The sequence below is a fragment of the Amblyomma americanum genome, chromosome 4 (assembly GCF_052857255.1).
Source record: "Amblyomma americanum isolate KBUSLIRL-KWMA chromosome 4, ASM5285725v1, whole genome shotgun sequence".
NCBI classification, from domain to species: Eukaryota; Metazoa; Arthropoda; class Arachnida; order Ixodida; family Ixodidae; genus Amblyomma; species Amblyomma americanum.
In genome coordinates, this window is record NC_135500.1 from 116,038,193 (window position 1) to 116,060,917 (window position 22,725).

At 43.6% G+C, this 22,725-nt stretch overlaps 1 protein-coding gene and 2 long non-coding RNA genes across 3 annotated transcripts in view; 1 reads left to right on the forward strand and 2 right to left on the reverse strand.

The window, feature by feature from the left end:
- Positions 1 to 413: 413 nt before the first annotated feature.
- The window catches only part of LOC144128265 (histone-lysine N-methyltransferase PRDM9-like), a 68,113-nt gene continuing 45,801 nt past the window's right edge, over positions 414 to 22,725 (forward strand). Inside the window, exon 1 of the mRNA XM_077661538.1 lies at positions 414 to 1,633. Coding sequence (XP_077517664.1) covers positions 1,528 to 1,633 — 106 coding nt within the window. The 5' untranslated portion in view covers positions 414 to 1,527. The remainder of the gene's footprint in view (positions 1,634 to 22,725) is intronic.
- LOC144130318 (uncharacterized) lies at positions 4,387 to 10,117 on the reverse strand. Its single transcript, XR_013314067.1, has 3 exons — positions 9,981 to 10,117; positions 6,149 to 6,256; positions 4,387 to 4,466 (listed from the first exon to the last, which is right to left on the reverse strand). It is a non-coding gene; the product is annotated as an uncharacterized LOC144130318 (long non-coding RNA).
- LOC144130319 (uncharacterized) lies at positions 13,129 to 17,521 on the reverse strand. Its single transcript, XR_013314068.1, has 3 exons — positions 17,372 to 17,521; positions 16,894 to 16,964; positions 13,129 to 13,229 (listed from the first exon to the last, which is right to left on the reverse strand). It is a non-coding gene; the product is annotated as an uncharacterized LOC144130319 (long non-coding RNA).

Genomic DNA, 22,725 nt, shown 5'->3' on the forward strand with positions numbered 1-22,725 from the left:
GCTGGTGAACTACGGCTGTTCGATAACAGACAAGAATGATTTGTTTAAGCCGCTGTTTCGGCAGAAGCCACTCTCACGAAAAGTAATGAAGCTGTAAATGTAGCTACTCTTGTAGCACAGCGGCTGTTGTGAAATGTGTAAATAAATGTTGGTGCCTTTCTTCTTAAGTTTTGTTTTAGCGCAGCGTAGACTAGCATTGTAACTGTGCTATAACCACTTACGCTAGCGGAGCAGTCATGTAGTTTTTCGAGCCATGCCCACGTATCTTGAAACTGCCTCACATAACATGTCATAGCGTTGGTGTTACTGGCTAACAACTAACGTGATCACTTGTTATGCTTAGAGGATTTTTGCTTTACGAGTAAATATAACGAGTTTGTACGATTCATGCTTAGTAGCAGTTATCCCGCGAGCAAATAACAGCGCTCCCATCCTCGCGCCGGCATTCGCACCAGTGCGCCTCGACACCTACGTCAGTGGCGCCCTCAGCAGCGGGAGCGGCAGCGCCGCGCAACTTTACCCGACGGCGCCGCTGTATGGGTCGCGCGGCGCGTTGACAGGCACAGAAAGTATAAAGGAGGCTATGTTTCAGTCCACTACTGACGTAGAGGCTACTAGATGCACCCTTGTGTGCGGGGTCTCCCTTTTCTGGGAAGAGGGGTGCGAAGCTTTCTTTCTGCGCGCGGCCCGCCTTCTCTCCTCCGCGGTGCTGAGGCTTTCCGCCTGGTTGCCCTTCTAGCCAGCCTAACATGGCTGCCTCTGTTCTCCTCCGCGTCGTCTGCGTGCAGGCAAGTGTATTTGCAGTAAGCCGCCGCAAAGATGGCATCCTCGAGTAGGAATCCGCAGAACGAGGGAAAAATCTTGCTGAGGAGTCATTGAAAGGCATGCTTTTTGGAAGCCTTTGGTAACATGTGATGAAGCGGCCGTTCGTCACCGCTCGCAGGGTCATTTGGGAGTCGCTGGGCTCGGAAGTGCGGGGGGTGGGGGAGAACGCAGCGGGGTTCACTGACCGACACCGGTTTTCCTCGCGTCGGCTTGCTTCAGTGGACGAGCAACAGCGGCCTAAAGGCAGGTTCACATTGGCGAGTCTAGGAAGTCGCGCGACAGGATGAAATCGATTTGCTATGCTCTCTCCCCGTTTTCCTCGTCCTTCGGGAACCGTGCGGTCGCGCGATGTTTGCGACTGGCAATTGTGGAATCCGCCTGAGCTCACAGCTGCGACACAAGACGGCGCCACCATCGCGGATGCTTCGATGCTCCCCCATACAAACAGTGCCTTATCGCTGCAGGCGCTGTGCCAACTCGCTCCGCTGTGAATTTGTCGCTGCCATGTGACCGCGACCTGTGTTTGTGACGATATTTTCATCCTGTATCGCTCCATCATTCTCCCTAGCTGGCATGCACCAGGAACTCTGCACTGGCTCGCTTAATATTCGTTTATTTCAGACATTTGCCTCTCCTGAGGTGTGCAGTGACTGCTTAAGAGTGTGCGCGAACTGAGGTGGTGCGTGCTGAAGGACTTCGTGGATGCAACCAGTGGCGGATGCCATGGAGCTTCGCTCATCGCGGCGACGTCCGTCTCCTCAGTCTCGGACACGTGCCGGCCTCCGCGACTGCGGCATTACAGCAACTGGTGAGCTTGTCGACACAGTGCTCGCTGCGGCGGCTGCCCGCTAGAGCCTACTGCCGATTGCGTCGCGAGGCTTCTGCCAAACTTTTCCTTGCTTTCCGTTGTGCGCGTTTGAACCTGGTGGGAAAACGCGGGATCTTCAGTTCGACATACGTCGGTGGATTAATTTTTGCGAGGACCTCATGCTGGTGTATCAGTGCAAATCGAAAATAATTTGAGCAATGTGACGAATTCTGACTTGCCACTAAATTGTTCTAAGAAGAGCGTGTTGGTCCGGTCCCGTCTTCAAATTGTATTTGATAACAATGAACGCTCTGAGCCATGAATTCAGCACTGCTGAAAAACACTGATTTCGCAATGCCTACCGCACGATATCTCTTAATCAAGTGTCCTTGCACCCTTACTAAGAGTTCGCGACACACTTGAGTGAGCCGTGCCGCTTAAAAGGGCTTCGTCACGTGTGCTCTTGAGTGTACGGGCACGTCTACTGCGCATCATCCTTGCTGCAGCGCCTCCTGTACGCGCGCAGCATACAACCGCGTGGAAGCGTCTCGACAAAGGAGTGAGCACTACGAGGCCTGTCGCGCTTGCTTAGCAAAATTTATTACTTGCAGGTATTCGGAATCATCGACTTCAGCCGCATTCGCGAAGTACTGACATCGCTAAATATGAGTCGTGTCCACGAGGCAAGTCTGAAATATTTAAGTTTCGAAAGATTTATGTTCATTGCCTTTGTTGTACAGTGTACTGGAGCATCCCCCCCCCCCCCTTATAGTCACAATTTTTTCTATTTTTTTCGGCCAAAATTTGTAAGCACTGCTTTCCAGTTTTGAACACGAAAGCGCGAGTGTCGACTGCCATTATGCGACTGCCCGGCCCCGGAAGAAGGAGAGCAGATAGGAGGCGAGAGAAAGGGCATGCTCAGCTTCGTCTTCTAGGCTGTTCTGATTAGTGCGAAGCAACCCCTCCCATCATCGGCTGTTATGCATCGGAGGCCCAAGAAGCAGCGAGGAATTGTTCTTATCCGCTGCATATAGAGCATGCAATTGAGAACAGCTTAGCACGTCCAAGGAACTAGTTAAGACCGTTAATTGCTAAAATCTGACTGAACAGGACCCTCTGTCTTGCCTTGTTAAATTCGTTAAGACGCTACCCGCAAATACAACCAGGGTCTCGTGCCTGGAAATCTACGCGTCCGCACCTGCCCTGAGCCAGAAACAAGCAGAAAATAGAACACGGAACAAACGCTCTCGGAATTCGGCCATAAAACTTGTTTCGCAGTGGTTGCTTCGCACAAAACAGCACGTGCAAGCAGACGACGCCAGCAACAGCGGCATGTTCGGCGCGCATGCTCGTTCCCTCTCCCGGTTTCCACTCTGCTTCCCCTTGTCACCGGGCAGTCGGTGCTCGCTCGTTCACGTTAAAATATTGGAAGGGTGCACATGTACAATCAGCCCAGTAAAAAAAGTGTCCTGGCGCTTCGCTGTTTCGTTGTAGTGCCGTTCTCAGGTCACGTTCCAATTGTCTGGACTCCAAACGAGACCTCTAGTTCGAAGCCTAGGAACACGGTTCATGTACAGACGGGGCATAAACATAAACTAAATATGCTATTTTTCAGACACTTGTTTATAATGCAGATTAAAAACGCGTGTAAAGCAGTTTGTGCATGTGGTACAATAACGTTGCCTGTTTCATCGTCAAGTTGTGTAAATGAGACGAGTGGTGGCAGCGCCTCTCTGAAGACGACTGTGTCAGACTGTTCGTGCTCCTCGAATGTGCTCACCTAGATGGTACTGTAATCGTTAAAAGAAGATACGAAAGACGATAAGCATAAAAACAATAAGCACGAAAGATGATACGGCTACTGCAGTGTGGCAGCCAGCGAAACACGCAGTTGCGTGACATTGCACCTGCGGCCTGCCGCGTCACCCGGCAAGAAACCCAGAAAGAGCAACCTGTTTTAATGTTAATGTCTAAAATTAAGGTGCAGCAGGACGGCATCGTCAGGTGTGTTTTTCTTACGAGACTGTTAATGAAAATGAATATGCACAAGATGGATTCATAGAGACACTACAGAAAAAGGAACATGTGCGTGCCAATACACTAACCGTCTCTACCTGCAGAGGAACCAGATTAAGACAGCAACTAGATTTAACCTTAACCGACTATAAAATCAAGGTGCAAAAAGACAGCATCGCCTGGTTGTAAAGAAGCCTGCAACGTCCACGGGTCTCAGTCCTTGTTTCAAGCCGTCCACTGATTTAGTAATGCTCTCGATCACACGCACACTGTAAAAAAAAATGCTCCGCAGTACAGAGAAACCCGCTGGTAATGCGTTGCCGGAGGGTTTTCCGCAACATGAGGTACGGACTAAATGTCAGAAACAGAGACTCCGTATGACGACTGTCACATTCTTGGTAACGAAAAGTTACGCCATGCTATGCACGAGACCGAAATCGTTTTTTCACAACGAATGCTTATGTTTTGTTCTTATTGAAGTTTCCGCAATGTGTATGCATACGTCCTGCGTTTACTCGGAAGTCATTTCATCTAGAGCGGAAATTATCTGTATTGTAATTATGTACTTTCTGTAGTACATGAACATGCGTCTTCGTATAGCTTCTGCCCGCAATGTTCACTGCAGATATAGCCGTCCAGGTGCCGAAGAAATAAGTATTATGTACAAGGCTTTCCTTTACGCATATTATGTAGTGTATACGTACAAAGAATGCAGCTTAGAATGAAAGAGTGGTGTTTGGGTGAGTACAAGTACATACGTTTTATTTTCATGGCAAACTACACACATTGTACATCTGCACATTGCTGTCGGATCCATCTGAAAAGCATAAAAAAAATCCTCATTTAGTGGTCACACAACACCAAATATAAATTTCACAAATACATTTCAACCATCCGCTATTGAACAATTGGCTTTCGTAAAAGCTTTCAAAAGCCATTCACCGAGAACCAACCCGTTATAATTTATTGCCCAAAATTCATTTCTCATAACAGTAAACAGTAAAAACCACAGGTCCAGAAAGAAGCAGACAAAATGCGCTTTCCCGGGCGGCACTGTGCGCATGAAAGTCTTTACAGTTGCTTATCATTTTGTGCAAATAGAAAGTAGCTCAGGATGGGGGCCAGATGCAATTCAATGCAGGTGCCTTTCTGTACATAGTACTAAATGCACAACTTAGCGAGCAAGGAACATTGGTAAAATCTGAAAAAGGTGGGAGACGCTTGCCGAATTTATCGTCCATCCAATTTGTTATAGGCAAGACAAGACGAAGTGAAAGTCCCCGGGCATGCCCGTTGCGGCAGATTATGATGCTTTTTATTATGGCATTCCAATATCTCTGCAGTGTGCCTCACAAGGAACGGATGCTCAAGTTTCAAAAAAAGGGCTCTTGGCAGAAATTTAACCAAAGGCCGTTGCCATGTGAACCTTTTTAAAATGATGACCCAAAAAGACGAAGTGTCCTCATGTGTCTGATGCAAAATAAGGATGAAGGCATGAGTCTTTCTGCTTTTTGAACAGCTGTGATAAGTTTTTTACTGGTACTGCTTGGTGCAGCTTCGGTCTCCTTCTTGACATTTTGTGAAATAATTATATATCTGTGAAAGATCTCGCTAGCAAACATTTTGGCACTAATGGAGAAGCAAAAAGACCCATGTCCTAGGCCTTTTTTTGTGACACTAAAGGAAGGCTTGCCTTTTAGAGTCATTGATTACGAAGAGGTCCATGTGGCAACAAACTTTGAGAGAATTCCTTCAAGGGCTCTTTGTTCTCATGAGGTGCCCTGTAGATATACCACAACACCTCAGTGAGCTGTCACCAGCCCTGTGAGTTCACTGTCACTTGGCATCAAGGGTATGTACTTTTCCTCGCCACATGCAGCAATGATGTATATGTCAAGAGAAAGCATAAAAGATTTCTTAGTGCAATTCTAGACTGCTTGCGGAGGAAAGCACAAGAGTGGCCATGCTCAGCTGTTACCTTTGCTTCTTGCTCGAGTTTTACAGTGAGTACTACGTAATGACAGGTGTCTGCATCAACTCATATTTAACACCCGTCCTGTGCGACCTCCATCTTGCTCTACATGACAGGCAACTTTATAACACCCTTCATGCAAAGAGTGTCATCAGGGTCGGTGTGTCCTGTCAGTTTCCTGGTCCTGTGGTTTGTGCTGTGTTTTCTACTCTTAAATTATTTACTGCCTTCATTCTCCACTCCATGAAGCCTGAATGTGCTACACTGGGCTGCTCCACGCGTTGTGGAGCAGCCCAGTGGCCATTTTTTTTTCATACGTCGGAGGCACTCAGCTCGAAAGCCATGCTTACTATATTCAGCAGACAAGGGTACATGTGAGACACATCATTAATAACTAATTCTCACAGTGGTATCTGGTGCAAGAATATCTAAATACTACTCAATTTTTGCTTAAGTTTTCAGATATGCTCTTAGATTAAAAACATAATTTGGCTACATTAGCAGAAGCACAGCACCAAGGTACTCACCAGTTACCTGAAGCACTGTACGCAAGTTCTCGTGCCATCATGAATACAGCACACTGTCCACGTCTTCATAATGCCATGTCACTCCAGCACTTCGGTAGCAAAATTTTCCTTTAAAAAAAAGTAGTTTTGTTTATGTTAGACTGGTCATATTTAATTTTACTATATACTATGTACTTCTCATTGTACTGCCCGACTAAAAAATACCAATGATCACGCTTTGAATTATGTCATATGTGATCACCAAATTATGTGATCACCAATATGTTCTTAGAAATTCTGATTGAAATAAATCTGACAAAATATTATTTCAGAAAATGTGGCACAAGAAAGAAGTACGCTAGCTAGATAACCTGGACGAATGTTTTCAGTTGCATGCAGCCACCGGCACCATTGCACACAAAATATACAATAAAGTGGGTTTTGCCTTTCCGAATAGAATTTAATGCTGCAAACATTTAAGTAAAAAAATTTCAACCTTCCATTCCGCATAAAGGAAAGAAAATTCCTCTCGTTTTTTCACAAGCCTCTGCAAGTACACAATTCAGTGAATCTACTCTACAAGTACTTGAATCTATCAGCACTAGACAGGGACGAGAAAAGAAACAAAACAGGCACTGACTCGCAACTGAAGTTTATTGAAGTGAACAGAGTATATACAGAAAAGCCACACGCCACAAACTACACAATTACACATAAGCTACATCACAACATAAGTAAAAGATTGCCCTTAACATTCCTCTCATCTAGACAGTCCAACCCGCTGCATGTTAACGCAATGGGCAGCACACTCACACATTCGTCACCGAGTCATAAGATGTGTCTAGCCTCGATAATTTTCTGGTTAATCTGCTGTGAACGTAGTGCCAAAATGCGTGTTGCCGAAAGGAATGGCTAGCAGCCTTCACATCCCTTGTAATATGCAGAAAAGTTACAACCCCTACCAATATCCAAATACCTCTCATGCTCCTGTAGTCTTACATTGATACACATTCCAGTTTCACCAACATAAACCCAACCACATGATAATGGTATGCAATGCATGCAATGGTTGCAAGGCACATATATGTTGCCACGTTTCACTCGACACATGTGCTTTTCCCTAACGAAATTCACAAAATTATTAACAATTTTACAGATTGTAGACAACTTATTAGGGGCCGAACACACCATTTTTACGTCATACCTTCTGGCCAGTTTTCAAATTTTGCAACAATCTGCAACAACACAGTCAGTCTTTTGGCATCTCACTGGCTAGCTCCAGCCTGATCATGCCAGTCCCTGCGAAGGGGTTTCAGCTTTTAACATGCTAAAGGGAAGAATGGCACAGCATCAAGTAACGAGGAAAGCAGGACAGCACATCCACACACAAGTGCCAACCCTGGAGCAGATACAAAATCCAAGAGCGCGTGCTTGACATTCAGCGTTGACAGTCAAGGAAACGAGGAAACACTGATTTGAACGCTAAAGATTGAACGAGCCTGATCCTTGGCTGCCAACGCTGAATGTCAAGTACACGCTCTTACATTCTGCATCCGCTCCAAGGATGGCACTTGTGCGTGGGTGTGCTCTCCTGTTGTCCTCGTTACTTGATGCTGCGCCATTCTTATCTTTAGCATGTCAGACCAACTTGCCCAATCTTATATGCTCAGCTTTAACAATTTATCGCACGCTTCTGCAATAGCATGGTTGGGAAATCATGCTTTCATTAGCCTTAAAATCTTCTCTTGGAAACCAGTTGTCACGCTGTAAAAGCATGGCTTCACCAATACCGAGCCTAGACTTGACGACGCAATGCTATCTTTCACTAGCTTAGAATCGTTCGACCAACAGTCAAGTAGCTGCTTAACACTCCTGGGTGAATATCGCTAGCACACATGGCGTGTGCAGAACATCAAGGTAAGGTGCAGAAACCGCAGCTCTTTTTGTTGGGACATTTTCTCCAAGGTAAACTTAAGACAAAGGCCTTGCTCCTTAAACAAGTTCACAATATGTACAGGTCCCACACTATCACAACCTTTGTAAAAGACCAAAAAATCATAGACGTAGCGAAAGATTTCCCCCAGCCCATGCAATTTCTTGGCAATCATTCCTTCCACCCTGCTTAAGAGAATATTGCTTAGCACAGGGGCAACCTTCGAATCGATACATTTAGCAGACTTTTGAACATATGCCGCAGTGCCATACTCCACAAACATGCTCTTCACTTCAAATAAAAGGAGGCAAGTGCCAAAAAAGACTTATGTTACACACCCATTCCTAAACACGAGCTCATCGTTGTGCTCCGATATACACATTCATAAGCTTTTCACAAGATCTTCATACGGGATAGAATAAAATAGTTCTACATCGACACTAATCACAAGACAATCCACTGGATTGTCATTCTTAAGATACTCAACCACACTGCGAATTGATACAAGAAATGGATCTTCAAGATGCGAAGTAGACAGATGCTTTTGCAAATAACCAGAGATAATTTTGCATGAATCCTTTTCTGAAATTTTTCTGAAGAGCATGTTATTGAATAGCATTTATTTGAAGAGCATGTTTGTAGAGTAGTGCAGTGCGGTATGTGTTCTAAAGTCTCGAATATGCAGTGGTTCAAAGGTTGACCTTGTGCTAAGCAATATTTTCTTGAGTAGGGTGGATAGAATAATTGTCTAGAATGTGCATGGGCTGGGGGAAAAATCTTTTGCTATGTCGATGATTTTCTGGTCTTTTATAAAGGTTGTGATAGTTCGGGACCTGTACATCTTCTCAAGTTGTTTAAGGAGCAAGGCCTTTATCTCAGGTTTACCTTGGAGCAAATGTCCCAAGAAAAAGAGCTGTGGTTTCTGGACCTTACCTTGATGTTCAGCACACTTCTTGTGTGCTGGCGAGTGTTAAGCTGCTACCTGGCTACATGTCGACCATTCCAAGCTAGTGAAAGATAGCATTGCACTTTCTAGCGCGGGCTCAGAATTGATGAAATTATGCTTTCACAGCATGACGACTAGTTTCCAAGAGCAGATTTTAAGGTTAACGAACGCAGGATTTCCAAACCTTGTTACTGCAAGAGCATATGATAAATTGTTAAAGAAGCTGAGACAGTTTTGCGGCGACCGGCACAATCTGGCTGGGGCCAGCCAGCAAGATGCCAAAAGACCAGTTGTGTTACCGTATGTACATAAATTGTCGCAAAATTTGAAAAATGTGGCCAGAAGGTATGATGTAAAAGTGGCTTTCTCGGCCCCTAATACGTTGTCTAAAGCATGTAAAATTTTAAGAATAATTCTGTGAATGTGGCTCGAGAAAAGTACACGTGTAGAGTGAAATGTATATGTACCTTGTAAAATGAATGTGGTATCAAATATTGTTATCTTGTAGTCTGGTTTACGTAGGTACAACTGGAAGGTGTATGAATGTAAGACTACAGGAACACAAGAGGGTAGGGGCTTGGCTAGGTGGTTGGGGTAACTCTGCTGTACACTGCACGGGATGTGAAGTCTGCTACCCTTTCCTTTTGGCAACACGCATTTTGGCAGTAAATTCAGAGAGATTAAATGGGAGATTATCGAGGCTAGACACACCTTATGACTCCGTGAAGAATGTGTGTTTTGTCTATCGTGTTAACACACAATGAGTTGGACTACCTCGATCAGGGAAATGTTGAGGGCGATTTTTGACTCATGTTGTCCTGTATGCTTATCTGTAACTACATGGTTTATGGTATTGCTTGGCTTTTTATATATTCCCTGTTCACGCCAATAAACTATAGTCGCGAGTCAGCACCTGTCTTGTCTCCTTTCTCATCCCTGTCTTTCGCGCTGGTGGATTCACCGCAATGGCTCACCTCTGCAGAAATCCAAGGCATGACATTTTCCTCTTCACACTCGTGGTTCAGCGCATAATACAGCAAAGGCTTTTCAATTCCAAGGAAAGTTCATGGCTCCATTGAACACTGCCTCCTGCTTACAAGACACAGAGCAGTAATCATTGTAGATTCTACCTGTGACACAAAGAGCAAAGTTTTAGTCTGAGTGGACTAAACTAGGAAAGCAGCACAATATATCTATAGCCAAATAACTGAACTAAAAGAAATAGAGGGTAGTGTAATAGTGAACACACTGATATATTGCAAGTGAGATATATGCTTAATATATTGCAATATCCAACACTGCTACCATTGCCTTAGCCAACTACTTCATAAATAACAATAAATGCAGTATCACAAAAATACTGATAACGTACTTTGTGCTAATAGTAGCAGTACAGGTTCCATGAACAAAAAAGGGCCCAGTGCTGACTGTCGTTCCCACAGCAGCCTTATGACCAATGGCCGGTGTAAAGGAAAGAGGAGGAATGACTGAAAAGAAAAAGAGCCAGGGGGAAGGAAAATAGGTATAGAAGGGCTTAGGATATCATAGGCAAATAAGGTTGTTTAGACAGTGAGCACAAAATAAACATTACCACACAAGTAAAGACATACAAGACCAGACATATATATCATTATGCAGAGTGGCTAACTTGATGCCATTTAGCCCAAAATATGTCTTCAATAAAGTGATTATAATTATTAATAGAACAACTGACTGAGTGAAACCATAACAGGGATGAACAAGGAAGTTGTTAATATTCTGGCAGAAATTAAAAGAAGAAAATGGATCTGGCCAGGGCATACAATGCAGAGAATGAATCACCAATGGCATCTTAGGGTAACATAATGAATTTGATGGATTTTAATGGCACAAGGGCATCTGTGGCCAAAGAGTGCCTTAGCACAAGTTAATTTCATCTACTCAAGGTGAAATCAGAGACCCATTTCCCAAGCATTTCATTCCAGATAAGCTGAGCACCACGCCAGGAAACAGCTTGTGCATTGTATCGCAACAAAATGAATTTCACCCTAAGGAAAATATAGCAGGAGATAGCTGATTATAAGCTCACTAGATAAGATTAGGTGATTTCTGATAGTGTGGCATGTAGCTGGTGCAAGACAGATAATTAAACTGGAAAAGGCCATTGTCCTGAGGTGAATGTAAACTAAGCAATGAGGATAATGAAATTCGCTACACTAGAGCTGTTAAGAATCAGCTCAAGTTCCATGCTTCAAGATGATGCAAGTTTGCTCAGTGAAAAAAAATCATAAGTTCACCCAAGAATTGGTATCTTGGCGGTATCAGGCTGCAGGTGCAGATGAATTAATCCTGCCTCAGAGAAGAGCTACATAGAGCACAAAACATTTTAGGCCAGTCCTACACTGACAGCTGTTAATAACTATTTTAAAACTGTTTTTCATTGCACAAACAATAATACCAAGTTTGTGTTGGTCATGTGATTATGTTACTGAGGCTCTCCTAAAAATTCTAGCCAGAGCTAAAATACAAGCTGTCTCAACTAAGTTTTTATATCAACAATGAGAACATAAACACATGCAGATTATTCAAGTAGAAGTATTATTCTTCATGACGTGCCCTACAAATTTTAAATTATACTGAAAAGTAATAGAGTGGAGTGCTTGTGCCAAAAATACTAAACCTCAACAACAAAGAGAACACAAGATAAAGGCAACAACATATTGCCCAAAATTTAAATGTTTGACAGAACAAATATGAAAAGAAAACCTCTCCACAACTGGAACAAAACAGCGTGATACCGAGCACACATTTGAAAATTGTTTCATCCAAATCCCCAGTCTGGTGCTCCAGCACTCTTCAGCCAGCATGTCATGAAATGTACCATAGTTCTGGTAGCTGTAAAGAGTATACAGCTGATCCGGCATTTTGATATGTGAACAGTAACCCTCAATGACCACCAGGCTGAATACTTTCAAGAGGCTGTTCTAGTAACAAGACTGCAGTGAAACACTTAGCAAGTTATGCGGGCGTAATAATGCAAACCGTTAATCTGAGAGTTCGCTACCACGCAACTCTGTAGTAACTCCTAAAGTGTTGCAATCGAATGAAAAAAAGGACTGCCTATTATATAAACAAAAGTCAAGAGGCTGCAATGTAAGGCCACGACAGAAGTGCTGCAATACAGCAATAGTGATACAATGTACACTTTAAGCAACACAATGAAACATGATCTTTTATCCTTAATTATCAGAATTTAAATATTTGTTTTCCTTGCTCTCTTGCAAAATTAAGTTCAGATCGTGAAAGCGCTCGAAAAGACAAGGATACAGAAAGAGATTTCCACACAGTGCGCTTACTTCCAGTGTCTTTTTGAGCACATCCACTATCTAAACATGGTAACCCAACTAGTTTAAACGCTGCCGTTATTCCAAAATTAAGCCTTTCACAAAGTGGGAGCCCCTTTCCCCATACAAGGTGCACCATAACTAATCCAACACTTTTTTCATGATATGTTTTCTCTGAGAATAAACACTGTTTGAAGATTTTGCAATAGTACTTGTCTTTTCGATTCTACGAATGTATCATGCAAGTGTTCAATGAAATGACCATCTGCCTATCTTGATCATTGCTCAAAATCAGGGTATAATGCACCATGAAGGGCAGGCTCTGCTTGATTTTTATGTTTTCCTAACGAAGCATGTATGTGCAACCATTCTGCTGGCTTGTATGCAGCAGGTTTGTCTAGCTAGGCGAACTGTGGTTTTGCTGTAAAGATGAAATGGTACTTTGGAAGTGAATGGTTTTCTAAAATGCATTTAACATACATACCGGGGCTTTAACAGCGCCTGGTGTAAGCAACATCAGTGGGGGTCCGCAGGAGTGGCCTAGTGGTCCGAGCATCTGCCTCGCAAGCGGTAGGTGTGGAGTTCGATCCCCAGTGCCATCGGGTAACCAGCGGTGATACAATGGGTCGTTTCAATGGCCAGTTTAAAACTTGAAATAACCATGCTGCAATATATACAAAAAATGATTTGTGTGCTCTCTCTTACATGACATAGTTAATCATATCATAGTGTTGGTAGTACACAAAATGCATGTGTGGAACATATACATGCACTGTTTTTGTTCACATCTTACCCGCTATGTGCTGTTATGGCATGTTATGTGCTGGGAAAGCAACAGATGGTGAGCAATGTTGTGTTGCAGCCTTTCTTCTGATGGAATTTGAATCATGTGAGGTGCAGCTGAAAGAAATTGTTTCATACATAAGTATATTTCATGTAACACAACAAAAAGTGCACAGCCCCATCATGAGTTGTGGTTTAAACTAACAGCGAGCTTTTTACTACTTTATTTAACATATGATGCAAGTCAGTGATGCTGGAGGCACAAAACTAAATACTGTGAGGTAACAAGAGCTAATATGGACAATTATGCCTTTAAGAGATATTGTCAATATATATTTTCCTGAATGAACTAAAGTTATCCTTAGAAGCATTCAGAGGAAGATAATTTTGCTAAATGCCTTTTGCCAGAATAGGCCTTTTATGAACCAGTTGCAAATGAAAAGAATAACTTTAAGACCATGCTATGCATGGTCTAACGCCAAAGTAGTTGCATACAAGCAGTATACTATGCCCCTAGTTTTATGGTGGGCCTGTACTGCACAATTTTCATGCAAGGTAGTGGAAAGTATGTGCCATGAAACAGACCTCTGCTTGCTGAAATTGGCAAATAAGTACTGGGTTTTTAAGGCAGGAAAAAAGTTACATAGTTCCTTCTGCAGGTTTTGAATTTCAGGTTAGTTATTTGAAAAATATCAATCCCTGAACTGCAATGATTGAAGTTTTTAGCAAATAACATTTCCATTGTAACAGTGGAAACGCTCTTTTATATGAGGAACGACTTTTCAAAAGCCTGCGTTTCATGGTGGCTGTCAAGTAGCTCTGATAAAGAGAAACCAGTCACGACACACAACCAAGCCCCCGTAGCACATTTTCAACTATACCCTCATGATATAGCTTTAAAGTAAGTGTTAAGCAATACAAATACAAATCCCTTGATTTCCTTCATGATTTATCACTGGTGTATACATACAAAGATAACCGTACAAGATGTGGAGTCCATGGTACAGAGAGAGTAGGCAGATGGTTTCTTGACACTCAAAAAGTGAACAAGGGAAGGAAAAATCTCAGGGTGCTTGCCGTTTCGACAAGACAACTTGTTTTCGTCTGGGGTCAACATATACAGAGGAAACTTAGAATCAAGTACAGGGTTGTCCACTCTTAGTGCGAACACGCGAGCACATGGCTGTGCTCTTTGGGCCACTGTGTCTGACATTGCCACACATCGAAGTGTAACATGACACGAAGCACCACATCCAGGTGCATCTCCTCTTGCGCCATTTTGCAGCGATGAGTGGCTGCGCCGCACACAGTGGACCTCTAAAGAGTGCGGCCATGCGCTCTCATGTTTGCACTAAATGTGGCCAGCTCTGTACATTCCGGAATTGGCATAATTATTTGAAAAGGCCTTGCACATGGTCAGAAGTTTCCCAACCCACATTTTCCCCCTCCTTTCCTGCTTTCTTTAATTTATCGTTATACTTTAACCTTACGCCCTGCACCTCCTGACATCACTTCTCGGAACCTTGGCTGCCATACTCCTCCCCCTTCCCCTTCTTTTTGCCTTTTCTCCGAACCTGCCCTCATTTTCTCTTTTTACTTCAAATTATTTTGCCCCCCCCACCCCCCCTGGTATTTTATTCTGCCATGCTCCTTAATTCCTTTATCCTAATTTTTCAGGAAAAGGCAGCCAGCCATACCAAGCCACCTGTTGTGGCTGGACATAAAACCATTCAAGCCCACTATCCACACTCCATACCCCGAGATTCGTTTCTACTGAATTGGGCTTTTTTGTTTTCACAGTTTTGCAGGTCAACCGGTTAATCTTCTTTAGCAGCTATCATGCCTGGTCAAGGTTCATGCTCCCCATCGTAACGCCCTTCCCATATCGCACCCTCGTCCCACACAACAGGCCTTTCGCCTCGAAGTGAAAACCTTATTTAAACCCCACCAATGATGAACACTTTGCCAGACAAAGACAAGTCCTCTTGTCGAAATGTCGGCAAGCACCCTGAGGCTTTTCCCTTCCTTATTCAGTTTGTTCAGTTTGTGAGATACCAGGGACAGGTGTTCAAGCAGCCATACCACACTAATACCCCTGTCACACGGGCACCGCAAAGGCCTTTGAGAATCATATCCAAAGGCGTAAGGAGTGCAGCTACCCGGTACAAATGTTGCGCCTTTGTCGCCAAGGGCCTTGGAGGCGAAGGCGCTCAACCGAGACCTTCGGAGCCCGAAGACGCGGCATTCGAGAAGCTGTGATCGCAGTACCATCCAAAGTCAAAAAGTAAAAGCAATAAAAAAAAATACATAAGCTAATAATGTTTGAAAACATTTTTTTCAAATACGAAAGGTGTGTCTGGCTTTGGTTTTTGTACGGGTGTTTATGTTTTATGTTCAAATTTCAAGACAGTGAAAGTAATAATAATAATAATAATAATAGAGATTTATTCATTACAACGATGAAAAGGGCCGAGGAAAAAAGCCAGCAAGGCTTGACGAGCCCTCGGCCCCGTGTTGCGGCAACACCGAGCGCCCATGGAGGCCAAGGCAATACACGTACAAAACCTGCTCCTGCTGATGAGAGTAGCTGTTGCAGTACTTTTAAGGAAGCAATCAGAATAAAAAATTGTCAAAGCTCAACGAATGAACAGAATACACCACTTTAATTTTAGAACACTCACTTCAGCCACCTCGAGTATAGCAGCGGGTGCTAAGCCTGAACGACTTTCACCTTTGGGCTGCACCGTGTAGCTGCATCGCTGCTCCTTTAAGCTTTCGCTGCTTTGGTGAAAAATGGTGCCTTTGCTGGAAAGGCCTTCGAGGAATGCCATGTGACAGGGGTATAAAGCACATTTCTTACTGACACGAAAGACTCAGTGCCTTTTGTTCTGACAACATTCTGAATCATGCTTTGGTGGCTTAGCATATCAGAATACTGGACATGACAAAATCAGCTAATTAGTGAGGGCTATTATTTGCTATAGGTAAAATTATAACATTCTCCTAAAATAATGAAAAGAAACCACCAGCACTGACATCAATGTACAATTTGGCTGTAACATACTGACATGACAATCTAGTTAAACGTAAATTCTCTTTTCGCAGTTCAAAACTGCATGCATTATTTCTAGAAAGCGCGAAAACAGAAGCTCATACATAGTGCCAAAGAAAAGAGTGCATAATAGTACCACTTATGAGGTGTTTATCGGCAACTGCAATGAGCAAGGCTATGTTAATGGCAATCCAGAGTTATGCGTCTTACGAGCGCATGCACTTGGGAGGTGATAGCAGCTGTGGACGCAGCTGTCCATCGCAGTTTTCAGTCTGTCGAGATAACACATGGGGTAAGGTATTCCCTGTTTTGCTGCCGAAGGCAATACCGTCAGCGAGTGGAGTTGCCTTGCTATTCACTGTCAATATCTACTGCTCAAAGTAAAGGAAACTAGGGCATAAAACATACAGCATTTCATATTATGCTTTGGCCAAATGCAGTGAGAATGAAACAGACTAGAGACTTGTCTTATGACGTTTGCACTCTTTACTTTGCACCAGAGGAAAATAAATTTATGTACAGTTGACCTACTGCTTGCCACAGTCCTAGAAGAAATGAATCCAGGTCTCAGAAATTCTACCGAGAGAATACTGATGCTGCATGTGCATTTCTCTGAACTGTTCTGAAATATGCAGAAGTTACCAATTTTTTTACTACCTGATTACATACTGTAATCTTTGCAAGGAATATGAGGTTAACGGACTGGGAAAAAAATGTCAGGAATGGTACCTTTGGTACTGGGCACTTGGACAAACAAATGACCCACTGGGCGTCCCCAGGAGCTCTGCTACCAGGCACCCCTGGCAACAATAGTCAATTTTCCAGATCCAAAGGAGCCATGCGAATGATTGCCAAAAAGTCAAGTTTAAGGACAGCAGATGCATGAACACAAAACAGTTTTCCAACTTTGTTTCAGTGTGATAAATGGTTTCAAATGTCTAGACTATATCTGGTAGTACACAAATTATCAGAACACCATCTCCCGCTCAGAATCATTTCAAAACACATTCGACACGCAGTACCAACATGGACAGTTCGTGCTTAATTGAATCCAAAAGTTTACGCTGATCGACCAATATTACTCTAAATAGAGACAGAAAGCGCATGCACGTTGTACTGATGTTATCGTGAACATAACATGCGACGAGACGCAGGGTTACAATACAAACAAAAAACCGCTTTCAAAATTTGAGAAAAAAAGGCTCACCTTCTCACAAGTTCGCCAAACCGGAGACGTTGCCGAGTGGCTGCCGCCAAAGTCACTCGCAATGCACAGAAACAATAAAAATGCAGTGCCGTTGACTTTCCTTGAGCAATTCCAGTCGATTGAACTTCCAACTGTTCGCACCGACTACCTCTGCAAGCATGCCTAAAAGTTAGCGGCGCAGCCGCGCCATTTGCAATTTACGGAGAAACACGGGAAATTCATAGCGCCATTCGCGTATTCGCGCTCAAGCTCACGTCGCTGATGTCGCAAAGGCGCACAACGGCAAAAACATATAAGATGTATTTAATTTTACGGTAGCTTTTTTAGCTGACAACCTGAATCGTTTGATATATTGTTTTTTCTTTTCGTTGCATGAACGTTATTACCACCAGCGGCAGCGCAGCTTGGCCATGGCTAGCCATGGCGAAGTCGAAGCGCTAGCCGAGCCCGCAGTCGGAAACATGTGCGCAGTTAGCGCAGTGTGGAGTTGAATGAACAGGCGCTTTGGAATGGGTTTTTGTTCTTCCGTGTTCGCTGCGTGCGTCCTGCGCGTTGCGTGTCTTTAGTATGTGTGTGTGTGTATGTGTGTGGCCGGAACGCTGCATTGGAGTGTACATACAACAGCTCGCTGTCCCGTGCGGCATCGGTGCGTAGTAAAACGATCATGCAGAATGTGCGTTACAATGCCAGTGGCCCTGCACGAAAGAGGAGACTTGAAGCCGACGGAAAAGCTGCTCTCCCTCGTGGGACTGCAAGAATCTGGCGAGTAACAGTCGACGCGCGTTTCGGTGGCTGATTCCGTTTACCACGCCAAAAAATTCAGCACTGGCCAACAGCAATGATGAACTGCTGCTGCATCATCACCTGTGTGATGTTTGTGACAAGCTTGTTGGATGTGAACGTGGCCATGAATGGTATTCGCCGAGCAGTGGCCCTCAGGGCGTGGCACCAGTGGATACCTGAAGACGATTACTGTTTGCCCGCGCCCTGGCGCCTCACATTCAACCGAATGCTTTGGCGTTAATTATCTATATCTGAATTTCACACGTAGTTGGACTCGCAAATATTACAGCGTACAAACGTACCGTCGGAAGAGCACCCTTTTTCATTTTTTTAGGGAGGGGGTAGGGGAATTACCGTCTGCTCAAATTTAATGTCACTAATATTTTGAGCTTATTTTCTAAACAGGTGCCGTGGTGGCACTGTAAGCAATGCATTTACTGGGCAGAAGTTTATTTTATGTTGTGTTGGCACAAGGTTAATGATAGTCATTGTACTGTGGTGCCATGTTCAAACAAAACACATAATTGTACACTCTCTTTGAAGAATGTCTAATGAGGTAATAAATTACTGAGCAGCGAGTATGCACTGTGGTAAATGCAACGAACGTTACTGAATTACTTCACACTTGTCATGTTCTGTTGTCGTTAGTGATTACGTATGCCTTGGTGTCTGCTGCTTTCCAGTGTAGGGGTCGAGAGGCATGTCGAGCTCCACTTAGCAGCTTTTTTTCCCTTCCACTCTCTACTGGCCAATGTGGTAAAATAAACTCAACATAATGCGTGATTGCTCAGACCTAGATTAGACTACCATTTCACTTATTTACTCTCAGGGCCAATTGGCATCGAAGAGAGGAGAGCAACTAACATAAATACATGTGTAGGCAGATTAATTAAAATGATTATACACAGCAGACTTGAAGGCATTGGATGCAGTGGTGGACATGACGAAGGCAGAGAAGATGTGACAGCTGGAAACGTAGAAAAGTGGAGATCTGCGTGAGTTTGTACGCGACTTAAGGTGAACGCTAGCAAAAAATTAAGAAGGCGCAGAAGACTGAGGCCAGAGTTAAAACTGTAGTTTAACAGAGGAAAGCACCTCCCAGCAAGCCAAAATGTGCACATGCAAGCAGTTGTGTGTACACAGAACATAGAAAATGAAACTCCTTTTTGGACAGAAGGAAAGCTAAGGCACATTGCTTATTGTGATGTTGCTTAAAAAGTTGGTGTCTAGTTGTTGCCCTTCATATCTGGTCCTTCCACACCCAGCAACTGAAATGCCATCAAAAAGGAGCATCTCCAATCACTCTAATTACATGGGAGGTACACATCGCCAGATGTCAGAGGCTTGGCGTCTCATCTTGCAGACTAGCTAGTTTGGCAGATTTAAACTTTACCGCATGTAAGAGGCATGCGGTAGCCTTGAAGGGGAGTATTTCATAAGTGTTACAGCATATTGTACAGTGCTGGCATGCTTCATTATTTACATCACAGTAATATGCTAGCATAGGCTGGAAAGTTTCTAAGTGAACAGAAAAAAACAATGTTCATGCCATATCTTAGCCACATTCTTAGTATTGTATAAAAAGTGCAAATAAGGAATTCCTCATTTTTTTGTCAGCTTTTTCTTTCTGTTTAAGTGAACAGAAAAAAACAATGTTCATGCCATATCTTAGCCACATTCTTAGTATTGTATAAAAAGTGCAAATAAGGAATTCCTCATTTTTTTGTCAGCTTTTTCTTTCTGTGCATTTTTTTTTTCAAGTTAGCAAGGTTCTACAGTTTTGTGTGCCTATCGGCTGTCCCCTTGTTTGTCAAAGGTACCGAGTACACAATGGGTCATGTCAGTGCAAGCTAAGTAAACGATGGATAGAAAATTCGTGCTTTCAGAGTATTTCCAGAAAAAACTGCTATTATTTCCTACTCAGGATGGGGGAACAGCATCGATGGTGCACATCCTCCTTGTCACTGCAGCAATTATGGCTGCTCGCTGCTTTTTGGTGGCATTTCATTTATCTGCAGGAAGAGCAGGCATGAATGGGCGGCAATAGGTATCTACTAAATTAAACATTGCATTGAGCAATATGTTGTTGTGTCGGTGCTTTTGTTATCCATGAAGGAGTTGGTGTTTTTGATTAATGGTTGTGTAGCAAAGATGTAACTGCTACATTGCACTGCATTCACAGATTTGTTTGCCCATGCTTTTGGTTTACTCAGTTGTTTATTTCCTTACCAAATGGCAGATGGAAATTCGGCTTTCAAATTGTGCACTTTCATCAAGTTTGCAATGTACTTTCAGCTGGTGTTCAGTTCCACTTTGGAGAAGTTGTCCAACCATTGTCTGTGTCTAAATGTTTTCTAACAGTTGACCTCATTACGCAGCATTTCTCACAGGAAGCAAATGTTGCAGTAACATTTTTATTAAATGTTACTCTATCATGTGGCTAGCAATGTAGCGAAAAATATTTTCATCAAGTCAGCTTTTAACATTATAGCAAATTAAGGCCTTTGTTATTTAACGTTGCTCACAATTTGTACCAATCACTCAACCTTGAAGCAACGTAATGCGTTATCACCCTTCCTCGGCTCTTCATTGTGTTAATCACATTAGACATGCTCACAGTCGTTTGCCATGCTAGTTTGCGGACATTGTTGGCTAAGAGTAAACCAGACAAATAAAAAATCGGATGTCATGTGATGCCTATAGTCCGCGGGCCAGCAGTTCATCGTGTAAAAGTGGCATCACATCATAAGCATCTTCTGTTCTTGCTGCCTTTAAGCAAGTTATTAGTGCATTTGGTGCAACACATAGTCGACGGGGTCAACCGTCCTGTCGTGTTAAGTTTTGATCCCTTAAATTGAATGTTTAGTATTTTTTCCTGCAACGACTACAGAGGAACACGGACGTTTCCTTCAATACTGGACTGAATATACGGTCATTCCCTACGTTTCATTGAAAGCAGAAGTGGTTCTGTATTTAAAACGTACATAGTCTACGTTATAGGTACGGAATTTTTTTACAGTGCATGATTCCCTTCTCCACAATTCACGAATATGCACAGCCGGAGAAGCACGTCCACGAATGTTGCGGAATCAGCCGCCAGTTCACGTAATTAACTTAACGCTATCACTCACGCTTGATAGAGTGTGCCTCTCCGTACTTAGGCGCCCAATGGCTCGGCAATCTGATCCCCATAGTGCCCGACCATGTTTAGACAGGAAGCCTGCCTACATTGATGTCCTCGCTGCCTGGATCGCGCGCAAATGGAACGCGTCTCAAGATGACGGCGGTCCAGCTAGACAGTGATTCGTTTATTTAGATGTCTACTTCGGAGTATCGGAACGCATCCTTAGTTTGTTGGGTCAGTTCGTTTAAGGGGTGGAGGCATCTTAATAGGGACGATATTGGCGTCATTCTCTTTGTAACGGAAGATCAATGGTTAGATTTGGATCCGTTAAAAAAAAAAGGTGAGATCTTCAATCTCAAGCCCGGTTACCAATAGTAAAGGTAATCCGGGGTGGTGTTTGGACGGCGTCGTCAGTGGCGAGACCGCGATAAGTGGATGAAGACCGCGACAACCAGATCACATGGCCAGAGACCGGCTGTTTCACAAGCGGGCCTTTTGCCTGTTGCAGTGGCGTATACATATTTGTCTCAAGCACTGACTAGCTGATCGAATCTGCTCGTATTGGCGTGGGATCAAATTACGCTTTGGCTATGCAGTTCTTGTTTATTTAATTAATTTCGCGATGTGCAACATGAGTTAACGCAAAATGGCTGAACGGTTTTTTTTATGCTATCGCGTAACGCAATGAACTTCAGCTGGCATTTTGGTCACGCATGTTCATGCGGGAGTGTTTCGAGAACACTAGCAGAGCTCCAAACGTCGCTCCAGCCTGCTCCTATTCTCCCTTTAAGTAAGGCTGCACGTTTTTCCTTTCGAAACCGACAGCGTTAGCGGGGCTACCCACAGTGGTGTCACGGGCTGGCCGAAGTTTAAATACCAGCCGCATGTGCGGTCGTCCCGCTGCTCATAATTGCATGCTACGACAAGCAGCTTTTTGCCGTGTGTAATGAACACGCAGCTCTGGTTTGAGGCTCCAGAGCAGTCGTGGTACACGTCACAAAAAATAAGTAACCAGTTGCATTCTGAAACGTAACTGATTACAGTGATCAGTTACATCCCCAGAAAAACTGCAGCGGTGGCCAAGTGGTTGAGCGTCCGCTTCGCATACGGGAGGTTCGGGGTTCGATCTCCAGTGCCGCCGGGTACCCACCGGTGATACAATGGGTACAAGATTTCCCCTGCCTGGTGCTCGGCTTCTTTAGGGTGAAATGCTTGGGAAATGGGTTTTTGACCCCACATTGATTAGTCGAAAAAACCTTGTGCCATGGCGCTCTTTGGCCTTAGATGCCATTGTGCCATAAAAATCCATCATCATCATCATCATTCTAAGAAAAATAACTGAACGATGACAGAAAAATTATCGATAACTATTGTATTGTTCTCCTTCCAATCTTTGTTGCCATTACATCAATTTATTCAGGATACAATAAACTACTGCGGCGTGCTT